Source organism: Acartia tonsa, chromosome 2, assembly GCF_053477335.1.
Source record: "Acartia tonsa isolate MP-2025a chromosome 2, ASM5347733v1, whole genome shotgun sequence".
Classification (NCBI taxonomy): Eukaryota; Metazoa; Arthropoda; class Copepoda; order Calanoida; family Acartiidae; genus Acartia; species Acartia tonsa.
This window is the reverse complement of record NC_137261.1, coordinates 14703660-14717336: the sequence shown is the minus strand read 5'-3', so window position 1 is coordinate 14717336 and position 13677 is coordinate 14703660. Positions and strand designations below refer to the sequence as shown.

The 13677-nt window shown below is 33.3% G+C and overlaps 1 protein-coding gene across 1 annotated transcript in view; it reads right to left on the bottom strand.

Annotated features, from left to right (window-relative positions):
• Window positions 1-13677, bottom strand: part of LOC145305374 (neuroligin-4, X-linked-like) — a 153207-nt gene that overhangs the window by 62560 nt on the left and 76970 nt on the right. Inside the window, exon 11 of the mRNA XM_080146995.1 lies at window positions 8174-8273. Within this exon, the coding sequence (XP_080003121.1) occupies window positions 8174-8273 (100 nt within the window). The remainder of the gene's footprint in view (window positions 1-8173; window positions 8274-13677) is intronic.

Sequence of the window (13677 nt, the reverse complement as noted above, 5' to 3'; positions counted from 1 at the left end):
ATAGGTCTTATACAAAATGTCGTCATGCTTGCCTACCATTGGTCAATCAAAATGATTACTCGCCTGCCATTGGTGATTTAGTCTGTGTATTGTCCTAATATTGGTCAATTGAAATGTATACTGGCCTGCCATTGGTGATTAAGTTTGTGCATTGGCAAATCATTGGTCATTTTTTTATAAGTACTATAAAGAGCTTCAATTACTGGTATTAAAAATGAGCTTTTTACAATACTTGAGCATAAAACCAAAACAAAATCTAAATATAAATAATAAAGTAACCTAAAACCATCCCAGGACTTATGTGAAGCTTCCTTAAAATGGAGAACTCAATCAGGTCAGTAGTTATCAAAATCTCAAGCTTAAAAAAACCTTACTACTTTATATAATAGGATATAATCCCTTATTCTTGATCTTTCTGTACATATATTTTAAAACTTTTAAGTTGTTCTCTTTGAATAAAACTACAAGTTGACAATTCTTGACAGGATACAAACTGCATTCCTCCCACTCTACTTCTGGAACCCCTCTTTTGTTGTTTGCAATAGAGATACTGTAAAGACATATTGTCTAAATCAGCCAAAAGGAGAATACTGATGGTACATTAAAGACATCTCATTGGGTGAAACATTTTAAAGATATTGGTACATAAGACATTATTTTTTCATTTTGTTCGCATTATGAGTCAGCTATAAATTGTTATATGATTTAGGATAAAGCTTTTCATGGGCAAATTTATTCTTTCCTCATACAATGTGAAGCACATCACAACACATAATAAGCATCTCGTATATATCAAAATGTAAACAACGGCTTTTGTCTGCTAAAATTCCCTTTTTGTTTTACAAAAAATAGGGTTAGATGGATTATCTAGATATAATATATCTACTGTTGTTTGCTTCTCATATTGTCACACACAAGTCTAATATTTCAAGTTAAAACAGGTATTTATTTAACTTCTGAAGGAAGAGTTACAAAATAGACAACTAGGATTATGTCAAATATATATTACAAACTATATAATTAAAATAAGTAGCCTTACACCAACAAGAAAGTAATGAATCGCATCGTATTATAGACAGCTTTAGACTTTATTAATTTAGAACAGAAAGGTTAGACTTTATAAAAGCGTTTGATACTATCTTAAATAATAAATTAAATACAAAAATTAGATACAAATAAACAAGTTTCTATATATATATTCAACCATTAGATCATTTTCTTGACCTGTACCTGTTTTTATTTGTGTTATGTTTAGTTTGTTTCAAGTTTGTATTAATTATCTTATACACTTCTCTAGGTGCGCATATACTTCTGCAAGTTTGTTTCAAGTTTGTATTAACTATCTAATACACTTCTCTAGGTGTGCATACACTTCCGCAAGTTTGTTTCAAGTTTGTATTAACTATCCTATAAACTTCTCTAGGTGTGCATACACTTCCGCAAGTTTGTTTCAAGTTTGTATTAACTATCTAATACACTTCTCTAGGTGTGCATACACTTCCGCAAGTTTGTTTCAAGTTTGTATTAACTATCTAATACACTTCTCTAGGTGCGCATACACTTCCGCAAGTTTGTTTCTAGTTTGTATTAACTATCTTATTCACTTCTCTAGGTGCGCATACACTTCCGCAAGTTTGTTTCAAGTTTGTATTAACTATCTAATACACTTCTCTAGGTGTGCATACACTTCCGCAAGTTTGTTTCAAGTTTGTATTAACTATCTAATACACTTCTCTAGGTGCGCATACACTTCCACAAGTTTGTTTCAAGTTTGTATTAACTATCTAATACACTTCTCTAGGTGCGCATACACTTCCGTAAGTTTGTTTCAAGTTTGTATTAACTATCTTATTCACTTCTCTAGGTGCGCATACACTTCCGCAAGTTTGTTTCAAGTTTGTATTAACTATCTAATACACTTCTCTAGGTGCGCATACACTTCCGCAATTTATTAATCTTTGTCTTATCTGGTTGTTGGTACACTTCAACATCTTATAACATCCCCAAATTGTTTCATAATTGCAAGAGTCACTATATATAGAAACAGGGATCTAAAGGGATAAGACAATGGTCAATAAATTGATGTACATCCTCGATGAGTATACACAAAATTACCCCTCTGTATTTTCAATTAGTGTTTGAAACGTTTGAACACTCAACTTAATGAACCAACCAATCAAGAATTTAATTAAAGTCCAATAATATTTTTTAAGCCTACAAATAAGAAAACGTTTCCTTAAAATTTGGGGACTAGTGTAGTAAACACAGCCCTATGTCTCCTCCCTCCCTGATAGCAATACATCAAGAATGTGTTTAATGTTTATTTGGTAGCTGAGAGAAGGGGTAGTTTTTGGCATACAGTTTTAGGTTCTGGTAAATTTACTTGCGGATGTGAGGGACCACCACCTCTCTGTTCTACTAGGGCCAATAAAGTTTAGATGCGGATGTGAGTGACCACCACCTCTCTGTTCTACTAGGGCCAATAAAGTTTAGGTGCGGGTGTGAGGGATCACCACCTCTCTGTTCTACTAGGGCCAATAAAGTTTAGGTGCGGATGTGAGGGACCACCACCTCTCTGTTCTACTAGGGCCAATAAAGTTTAGGTGCGGATGTGAGGGATCACCACCTCTCTGTTCTACTAGGGCCAATAAAGCTGAAAACTTTACAACTGAATGCTGTATAGTAGACATATGATTGATCGACGTATCACCAGCATATTTTCACAGGCGAACATTGAATATCATTAGCAGAGAGAGAGAGAGGGGACAATGGGCTGTTTCTTACACTAGTCCCCAAAGTTTTATAATGACGTTTTCTTATTCGTTGGCTTATCAACTTTAGGGACTTTAGTTAATTTTTAATTGGTTGGTTATTTAAGTTGAGTGTCCACACGTTTTAATCAATATAAATGTACAATTTTGTGCATCATCATTGTGGATGTACATCAATTTATCGGCTATTGTCTTATCCATTAAGATCCCTGGAATGTTGGACATCCTAAACGATTTTTATTAGTAAAGTTTTATAATGTATGACAATATTATAAGTTATGGACATTTTCTCATACTAGAGGCTACGGCCCAAGGGGCCTCTAGGGGCACTTAAAGGAATGGGATGTCGATCTTCCACTTTTTATATGAATTTAAGGTCCTACGACAAACGCAGGAGTCCCAAACGTCGGAGTGGACAAACGTCGGAGTGGACACTTAACCTAACCTAACCTATTTTAGACCGTCTTATAGGATTTTAAATGCCTAACCCCTGCGGGAGGCTTATTTGTTCATTCATATCTTAACCTAACCTAATCTGTATAGAAATACTTAATAAAATTAATATTTTAACGCTCCTGCGTTTGTCCACTCCGAAATTTGGGACTCCTGCGTTTGTCCTAGAACCGAATTTAATAATACAAAGCTACATATAGGCAGACATCCTGATACTTTAATGTAATGATTTTGATACTGCAAATAAGGATTCCAATAGCTCTAGTGCAACTCAATTATGCTGTGATCTTGTTACTAAAAGATTTAGCCTCTCCAACAAAGTTACTAAACTTCCTAACTGGTAAAAACTGTTTCCTATAAAATAATTGATGTTCCTACTCCCAGTTAATTCCAGGGTTAGACTCATTCATTGGTTATTATTTAGTCAAAGACTAAAGATAGATTATCCTTATTCTTATAATAAAGTAACAGGATGTATGTTTATCTGTACCGAAGGATCTCGCTAACCATATACATAGATGTAAACAATATAAAATGATAGATTTAAGACAGCTTTGATTTTATATCAGATTATAAAACAATTAAACAGTTGGACATTAAGAAGGAGGGATATTTTACAAAGAAACAGTACACAAAAATGATTAAAAAAAGAGAACAAAAAGAGAAAAAAAATATAAGTAGCATAGGGAAATAATAAGTATTAAATGAACTAGTAATCACTTAAGAGTTAGACGGAAAACTAAGAAAAAATAAAATACTAAAAGAATTAACAGAATAAAATTGTGCTGAGGAAGAAAGACAAACAAATCTAGTAAACAATTATACAAATGGAACAGAGAAAGCGAAATCTTGAGTAATATCCAACAAAACGCTTTTGACAAACTTCTTTCGACCCCCTTTTCATTAATTTTGAACAATACTTATTTTTGTGATTATGCAGGTCTAATAAAAACGCTAAAATAGTTCCTACTGTTGCTCCATGAGGTAAGGTGAATGTGTTTATCAAATAAATATTTCATGCAACCAAAACGTTTTGATTATTCATAGGTGCAAAAATGACCAGGGATTTAAAGGGATAATACAATGGCCGATAAATTGATGTATATCTCCAATGACGATTCACCAAATTACCCCTTCTGCACATAGATAAAAAGTAGTGGTTGAAACATTTAACCAGGCAACTTAATGAAGCAACAAATCAAAATTTACCAAAGTCCCCAAAGTTGTTGAGTCAACAAAAAAGAAACCGTTTTTATATAACTTTGAAAACTAGTGTAAGAAACAGCCCGTTGTCCCCTCTCATGGAAAGATAACCATAGCCTTTGTCCCTTGGAGGGAAAGACAAGGGCAACCAAACAATGGGCAGGTGTATTTCAAAGAAGAACAATGTATGTCCGTTAGTCCATCTGTCTGTCTATCTGCCTGAAGCTTAAGATCTCGGTAACCGCTGAAAAGATTAGGCACTACTGTTCTGGGAAAATAAATACTAGTACTGCTATGATTTTAAGCTATTTTGTTTCGGGAAGGAGGTGTTTTGATCCTCGGGGGGTTATTATAAGTTTTATACCAATAATTTATTTTAACCCTTTACAGTCGGGCCCCTTGCCGCACCTTAAAGGAAACCTGCAAGAAATACCACGCTTTAACTGCTGAGAGGCTGCCACAAGTAGACAAAATACCCCAAATTTGAAGCCTTCAGCTTCGATAACAAAAAAGTTCTAGGCATTTTAAAATGACATTTTATGTACAATGGAAATTTTGAAAGAATTGCAATGCTCATGTTGAAAACTTTAAAATTAAACTACGTGGCCTAGAAACAAAATTATAAGCTTATTTTTGTTATAAATTTAGGTTTCCAGTAACTAATTATAATTTTACAATAAAAATACCCATTTTTATAGTCAAAATCATTAAAAAAAATTAAGTTTTACTTGCGTTGTACCGAATGTACTGTAGCCAATCAGAAGGCTGAATCAGCTTAACAACCAATCACAGCTAAGCTTGTATTAGTTTACCCCTTTGTTTCCGCTATGATTTTTGTTTAAAATGCAATTTAAATCGAATTTTTTTCATAGATTTTGACTATGAAATGTGGTGTTTTTATTGTAAAAGTGTAATCAGTTACAGGCAATCTAAGTTTCTGACAAAGATAAGGTTATAATTTTATGTCTAGGCAACGTAATTTAATATTGTTTTTTCTTTTTTGAGCATTGGAAATCTTTCAAAAATTCCATTGTACATAAAATGCTATTTTGAAATGCCTAGAACTTTTTTGTTATTGAAGCTGAAGGCTTATAATTTGGGGTATTGGGTCTTCTTGTGGCAGTCTTTTAGCAGTTAAAGCGTGTTATTTCTTGCAGGCGTCCTTTAATCGGTCGGGGGGGGGGGGGGGGGGGGGCGTTCAACGCCCACCCTATCATCTCAGTTTGTATATATTTATGTGCAAGTCCCCTGTTTGATAATGAATTTCCGACCTTTTATAAGTCTAAGTCAATTTTCGCTTCCTTCACCCTTTAATTTAACAACCTTTGTTTTCAGGTCTTTTTTTACTTAAAAATTTCAAACGGTTGTAATTTTCTTATTTTTGAAGCTAGAAGAACAATTTTTTTCAAGAAAATGTTTATCTTCATGTAAATTTTACATTAGAAATATCAAAATATAAATTTCTGCGGCCGCAGCTGTACTTGGCAGCTGCCAGCCGCTGCAGTCGGCGGTCGGCGGGAAAACGGCGGCGGATCTTTAATATTTTAATACGTTATTTAGACATGTAAGAAAAGCTTAAGTTTAAAATTTGAAGTCTCTAAGTCAAAAATTCCGGCCACAGGAGCCTTTTAAAGATTTCTGGAGACCTGGAGGATCAGGACCTGCAGGATCATACCTGGAACCTGAGTGTGACTTGAACACCTGTATTTCATATAAGGATGTACTACTAGAGGATATTTTAGTATTTTGGTATGATAAAATGCTTTGTTTTAGTCAAAAAAAATATGACCCTGCCAGGTTTGCTGGCATCCTGTGCCCGCCAGGATGGAGATATTCAAAAAAATTCCATATCTCAGTTGTGTGTCATACCTATACTTAAAAAGTCATGCAGTTTGGGCTCTTTATCTTTCACGAAAATGAGATAGAAAAAAACGGAGGGGGGGCGTTCAACCCCCCCCCCCCCGACCGTTAAGGGTTAAAAGAGGAGAAGAGGTTCACTATTAGATAAGGAGGATATTACCAAATCTTTTTGTGATTAAAGAATATCCAAAAGTTTTCTCTGTAAACAAGAGACAGGTTTTTAGCCAGTGACATGGATTACACAGTAAACACCTTAAGATCATTTATGTCTTTTATTAATTAATTAAGTACAGGAATGGATATAGAATATACGTGGGATATACAGGGGAAAAAATATTTGTTAATTTAGCTTGCTAACATATATTTTGTAAATTGGTCAGTTCGTTCATCCAGTTGGATGGAAGAGGATAGGATAAAGAGGGAAGATGGGGGAATGATTTGTCCCGCATCAGGTTTCAGGTTAAGGATACTAATAATAATACATCCACTGGTAAAGGTGATCATGGCTGATAAATTGTCGACATGGCTTTATTTTGTTAAGTTAACATTATGACAGTATATTGATATTTTAACAAAGATAAAGGCATTTTTAATAATAGTTGAAAAAAGGGTGTAATTTTTTTTGAGCATTTTACATACAGTTTTGTGTAAGCTATTAGTCAAATGCGCTTATCAAGTCTAACTGTTCTTAATTTTGACCAAATGTATGCATATATGAAATGGGCATAATTGAGAATATTTAGACTTAACAAATACATTTGACCAAACGGAAACAAACAATTTTCAGAAATATGTGGTAAAAATTACCCAATTTACTTGATGACTCTTATTCCTTTCCTGTTTTTAGTAACTTCGTAACTGCTATGTCTCATATTAGAATAAGAAATGTTATTCTTTAGAAAATATTAAGCAAAATTTAATCAATGACTGTCAAAATATCTAAATTAAAATGTTCTTAATTTTATAAAACCAACATATTATTAAAGTACAAAATATACGCACATGGTTGTTATGGCAGGTGGTGCAGGAATTTAACCATAGCAATTTTTGACATTCACTTAGACTAAAAATCGATTTTGATGAAGAAATTGTATTACAAGAGAGTAATTTTTTTATAAAATAAGGAGGGTGGTTAGGACAAAATTTTGTTTTACACCCCTATACACAGCTGTATCAAGAGGGTGCATACACACTTTTCATTTTGCATGGGCTGGATACACCCTAGGGTGGGTCGATTTTGGACATTTTTTTCTGAGACCAAAGCGGGGATCTGCAAATGATTTGTTTAAGTACAATACACCTCTGGATGATTTAAAATTTATCCTAAGTCTTAAAACCGCTGACGACCAGACATTCAATTATATAGCTATTTGTAAATGGGAGTCAAATTTTTTAAATCAGAACTATGGCTTCATGGTGCTCCCAGGAAAGGCATTGAGGAGTAGAATCAGGAACTTTTGTCCGTTTCAAAAAATCTCGTTCCTAGCCTGAGAAAATCTAAAAAAAAACTCTACAAATTAGACAATTCTCAATAAACCTTAAAAAATTGTGGTTTTTTAGTGATTTCTAAGGCTATGAACGAGATATTTTTAAACAGACAAAAGTTCCTGATTCAGCTCCTCAAGGCCTTTCCAGGGAGCACCATGAAGCCATAGTTCTGATTCAAAAAAAATTTTGAATGTCGTCTTTGCATATTAATAAGTAATGAAATATATTTTTTAGTGGTCGCATTCTAAAACTCAATTTTTTAAGATTCTTTTTCGGTCAGAAATGTTTTTAAGGTTAATTTTATCTGTTGCATATCCCCTCTTTGTCTAATTCCGATATGAACCCGCCCTAATACACCCCACTTCTGCACGCCTCTTGGTGATATATAAATTCCTTACCTAATGGTTTTGATTTAAGACAATGTATAATCTCATTGTGGTTAGTTTTCAGATCCGCAGGTATTGAACATCCAAGCTTACGTGCCACTGTAACCGCAACCTGCAATATTAATATTGGTTTAGGGCAGGAATCTAAAGGGATAAGACAATGGCAGACTAACTGAACATTCAAGAATACGTGCCACTTTAACCGCAACCTGCAATAATAATATTGGTTTAGGGCAGGGATCTAAAGGGATAAGACAATGGCAGAATAATTGAACATCCAAGCTTACGTGCCACTGTAACCCCAACCTGCAATATTGGTTTAAGGCAGGGATCTACAGGAATAAGTCAATGGCGGACTAATTGAAAATTCAAGAATACCTGCCACTGTAACCGCAACCTGCAATATTAATATTGGTTAAGGGCAGGAAACTACAGGAATAAGTCAATGGCGGACTAATTGAACATTCAAGAATACGTGCCACTGTAACTGCAACCTGCAATATTAATATTGGTTTAGGGCAGGAAACTACAGGAATAAGTCAATGGCGGACTAATTGAACATTCAAGAATACGTTCCACTGTAACCGCAACCTGCAATATTAATATTGGTTTAGGGCAGGAAACTACAGGAATAAGTCAATGGCGGACTAATTGAACATTCAAGCTTATGTGCCACTGTAACCGCAACCTATAATATTAATATGGTATAGGAAATGACAAGGGATAGATGTTCTAATGAGGTTTGGTGATTTTTATATACGCCAAAGAAGACGATTACAACCAAATAAGTATAGGTTGCATCTTCACACATGCCACCTTCGCCAATAGGTTTAGTGAACATCCAAGCTTATTTGCTGCTGTAACTGCAACCTGTAATATTAATATGGTATAGAAAGAAACAAGGGATGTTTTGATGAGGTTTGGTGATAGGGTTATTTTTTTATTCACCAAGGAAGACGATTACAATGAAATATATATAGGTTGCACACTCCCACACGCCAAAAGGTTTCCTGAACATTTTCCTAGAATTGTTGGCCTGATAACTTTTGTAATTTTACTTCTGGCTATGCACCTAGCATCTTGGAGTTAAGTATTCAAAAGAGTAAGGAGAGTAGAAAAATAGCCTAAACTTAGACATAAAATTAAAACCATCAAGATACCTTTAAGAAGCTTCCATAAAATGGAGTACTCAATCAGTTTTGTAGTTTTTGAAAATCTTACGCTTCAGACAATAAAAACCTTAGTTCTTTATATAATAGGATAAGAATACTAGGGTAGCTTAGTGTTTATTAAATCTATAGTTATAACCTGTCCCGATTTCAGTATTACCATTGGACGTAATCGTCCTTGTACTTCTATAAAAAAATAAACACTTTACAAAGCCTAGAAAAATATAAATGGAAAGGAATCACGGCTAAACAATTGAGAGATTATATAGTTTTTTGTGCAATTTTTATGCAAATTTAGAGAGAAAGAGAGATTTGCGCAATTGAAAGTCAATGAAAGGTTAAATGTTTATCAGCGATGGTAAATGCATTACACTACATTTACATATACTGTTGGGCTAGCAGATATTTTGGGTAAAGTAAAGATAAGCTGTTCGTGAATCTCTGAAACGGTAGGACAAATGAACATTAACACTTGTTAAGTGTCAGAACTGAAAAAGCAGAATATTAATGCATAAGTTTAAACAAAATGTAAGTTAATTTGATGCAAAACTTCTCATTTATGGGATACTGTTTACGACAAACTTACAGTTTAAAAGCTTGATTAAAGAGATGATTCGCTTATAGATTGTACCTTGTGGTAATAAAGAGCAGTATCCCAAAAATAAAATGAATAGGATAATTATAACAACATTGTTTTTGTCAAAAAAGTAAAAAAATCAGCATGTTATGAATGGCCTTACAGACTTTCTGGTATCGTTTCTAAAAGAGCTGACTGTCTCGGACGAACGGGCCGACCCTAATTATAGCAAAAATTTGCTTATAAAATGTATTCCTGATAATTGTCTCTTTAAAGGAAAGTGTCATGCAATTTGTTTAAAAGAAAATGCATAAAGTGATTTGTAGGTCATATTGGAAAACAAAATTCTAACCATTTTTCAATAACAAGGATGATCAAGTCATTTAGAAGCGAAACACAAGTTAGTAACAGTTATTTTACAGATTACAGACAGCCATGTGGTGTGGAAACAGCGTATAGTGTCCAATAAAAAATGACGTTATACAATACAAATGACCAATGATAGGCCAGTATATAATGGTCAATTACAATGTATACTGACCTATCATTTGTCATTTGCATTGTATGACGTCATGTTTTATTGGACACTATTCGCTGTTTCAGCCATGTGTATTTCAATTGGAAATTTAAGAACAAGAAAAGTCAAGTCGAGACTTTAACAATGTCATTTAATGGACTATCGACATGTAATGCAATCCTCAATGAAAATCATTTACATTTTTATACAACACAGTACTTTTAGGTTTTACACAGATTATCCAAAGGGATAAGAACATCCTCAATTATGACACACAAAATTACCATTTCTGTGGATTAAAATTAATGGTTGAACACTCAACAGATAAACCAACCAATTTAATTCAGTAAAGGTCCCCAAAGTTGTTAAGCCAACGATTAATAAGCACCCTATTGTCCCCACTCTTTCTCTTTCTCTCTCTGGGTTTTACAAGTCTATTTTCTTTGCCATTCTCATGTACTGTACAATTACATTTCACATTACAATGATTTATATTCGTCTGCAGTACATAACTTTTATTTCAATAAATATGTTATGCTCACAATTAGTTTATACAGATTTATTTGTCTATTGAAAAACAACTTGTTTATTTTTAACAAAAGACTTAGCTTCCGGGGGTGGGGGGGGGAGGGGACAATGGGCTTTTAATTACACTAGTCCCTAAAGTTTTATAATAACTTTATCTTATTCGTTTATCTTACGACCTTGGGGACTACATTGAATTTTTATTGGTTGGTTCATAAAGTTGAGTGTTCAAACGTTTCAACTACTAATTGTAATCTATAGATGTGGTAATTTTGTGTATCATTATTTGGGTTGTATATCAATTTATCGGCCATTGTCTTATCCCTTTATATCCCTGCTAGGCTTCACAAATTAAATTTAATTATCATAAAGATAATCATTATATTAATATAAATCTTTTAATTGTGAGCCACTAGTAAAGTTAATATTACTAAGAAGGTAAACTCTTTCCAATATTAACCCAATAAAAATGCAACTAATATTTTAATATAAATTTTAAAATTTATGCAGGACTGTGTGAAAACACAGAGATCTAAAGGGATAAGATAATGGCCGATAAATTGATGTACATCACCAATGATATACAATATTACCATTTTTGAAGATTAAAATTAGTGGTTTGAACACTCAACTTAATGAATCAACTAATCAAAATTTTCTAAAGTCTCCAAAGTTATGAAGCCAAAGAATAAGAAAATGTTGTCATTAACAGCCCATTGTCCCCTCCCTCCCTGCATTTAACCCTAATTAACACCGTATAAAAACAGTGACTACATAAATAACAATTTAGCTAAGATTTTTGAGATATGTTTGCTAAAATGTAAAACCAAGAACATACATTTTTGCAACAGTATGTCGCAAAAGAGAAAGAATGCTCGCAAAACATTTTTTGCCAGTCGCAAAAACTTTTCCAAAAGATGCCAATATGAAAAACACAGAGGAAATTTTCTGAATGCTGATTTATAAACAATAATAAATATTTATATGCAAATAGAAAAACCAATTGACCTCTTTTCCCCCATAACTTAATGATTCTTTTAAAATTCGTGTTGAAATCGACCCCCCTCCCCCTCCCCATTTTCAATTTTAGTTTTAAAAAGCTAATTTTTTTTAGGGGGGGGGGGGTGGTGGTAATTTTTAAACCAAAATATCTATAGACCTTTCCAGAACCTATGAGAAGCTACCCTGTAAAGGAGAACCATATCGTTTCAGCGGTTAGCGAGATCCTTCGGTGCACACAGATAGACTTCCTGCAACTTTATTATAAAGATTTTCCACTGTGAAAATAAGAATATAAAAAGGGAGAAAAACGTCCAGCGAAACTTGTCAAACACTGTAAGTAATATCTTTCAACTTTAGTTTAGAAAATATTTATTTGTCTGTACTTTAGGAGAGATCTAAGGGGATAAGACAGTGAAGTGGTCGATAAACTGATGTACTGTACAATGTACATCCCCAATGATGATGCATAAAATTAAAACTCTGTAGGTTACGATTAGTGGTTGAAACGTTAGGACACTCAACTTTATGTATCAACCAACTAAAATTCACTAAAAGTTACCAAAGTTGTTGAGCCAACGAATAAGAAAGCGTTATTATAAGACTTTGAGTACTAGTGTAATAATCGACCCAATGTCCCCTTCCATCTATTTCTGATCAAATACAAACAATTTAAAACTTACAGCAAGTACAGATCTAAGGTGGGTTCTTAAAAAACCTTACCCCACTGAACTTTGGAACACTCATTTGGAACACTTAATTGCTCCCTTATTTTCCCATTTTTTTGAAACATCAAATGGGGGAAATGCAAATGTCATTCTTAAAAAAAAATTTAATTGAAAAAAATAGTGGGCCAAAATAATGTTCCAAAAGACCGAGTGGGGTAGTCACAATTAAATTTGGAATATTTTTTTTTTTTTAATTCAGAGATTTTTCAAATTTTCAAATATTTAAATTAAGCATAAACAAGGATGACAACATCCATAAGTAGCGAAGCATAAACAATTAAATAAGAATTTAGATATTAGTTGACAAAAGCATGCATATTAGGAAAAAATCACGAAACCTTTTCAACATTTGTTAATTTCTTAATATTTATTTATATTTCAGTACTATGACTAACAGACTGACGGTCAAAGTAAATTACATACTGGATGCTCAAAACAACGTGAAATTTAATTTTGATATTTATAACTACAAAAATTTAAAAAAAAGGACCATAAACACCAAAGATATGAAGAAAAATGTGAAAAATATAAAAATAGCCAAAAACCTGCAAAAAGGCAGTCTGACTGCCATTGATGTGTTCTTGAAACGAAAGGAAATTTAATCTTGATATCTATAACTGAAAAACTTTGGAAATTGGGCCATAAACACCAAAGGTATGGAGAAAAATGTGAAAAATAAAAAAATAGCCTAAAACCTGCTTAAAGGCAGTCTGACCGTCATAGTTGTTTTCTTGAAACGACAGGAAATTTAATTTTGATTCTATAACTGAAAAAATTTTGGAAATCGGACCATAAACCCCAAAGATATGGAGAAAAATGTGAAAAATACAAAAATAGCCTAAAACCTGCTAAAAAGTGGTCCTATCGACATTGATGTTTTATAGTTAATTGTGCTCCTTGATAATGGAAATGTTGTCAAAAAAAATTAGCCTTTTATCTTTTATAGGAGCCGAGATAATCACGTTTCCCCCAAACTAAGATGGACAGACGGACAGACGGAC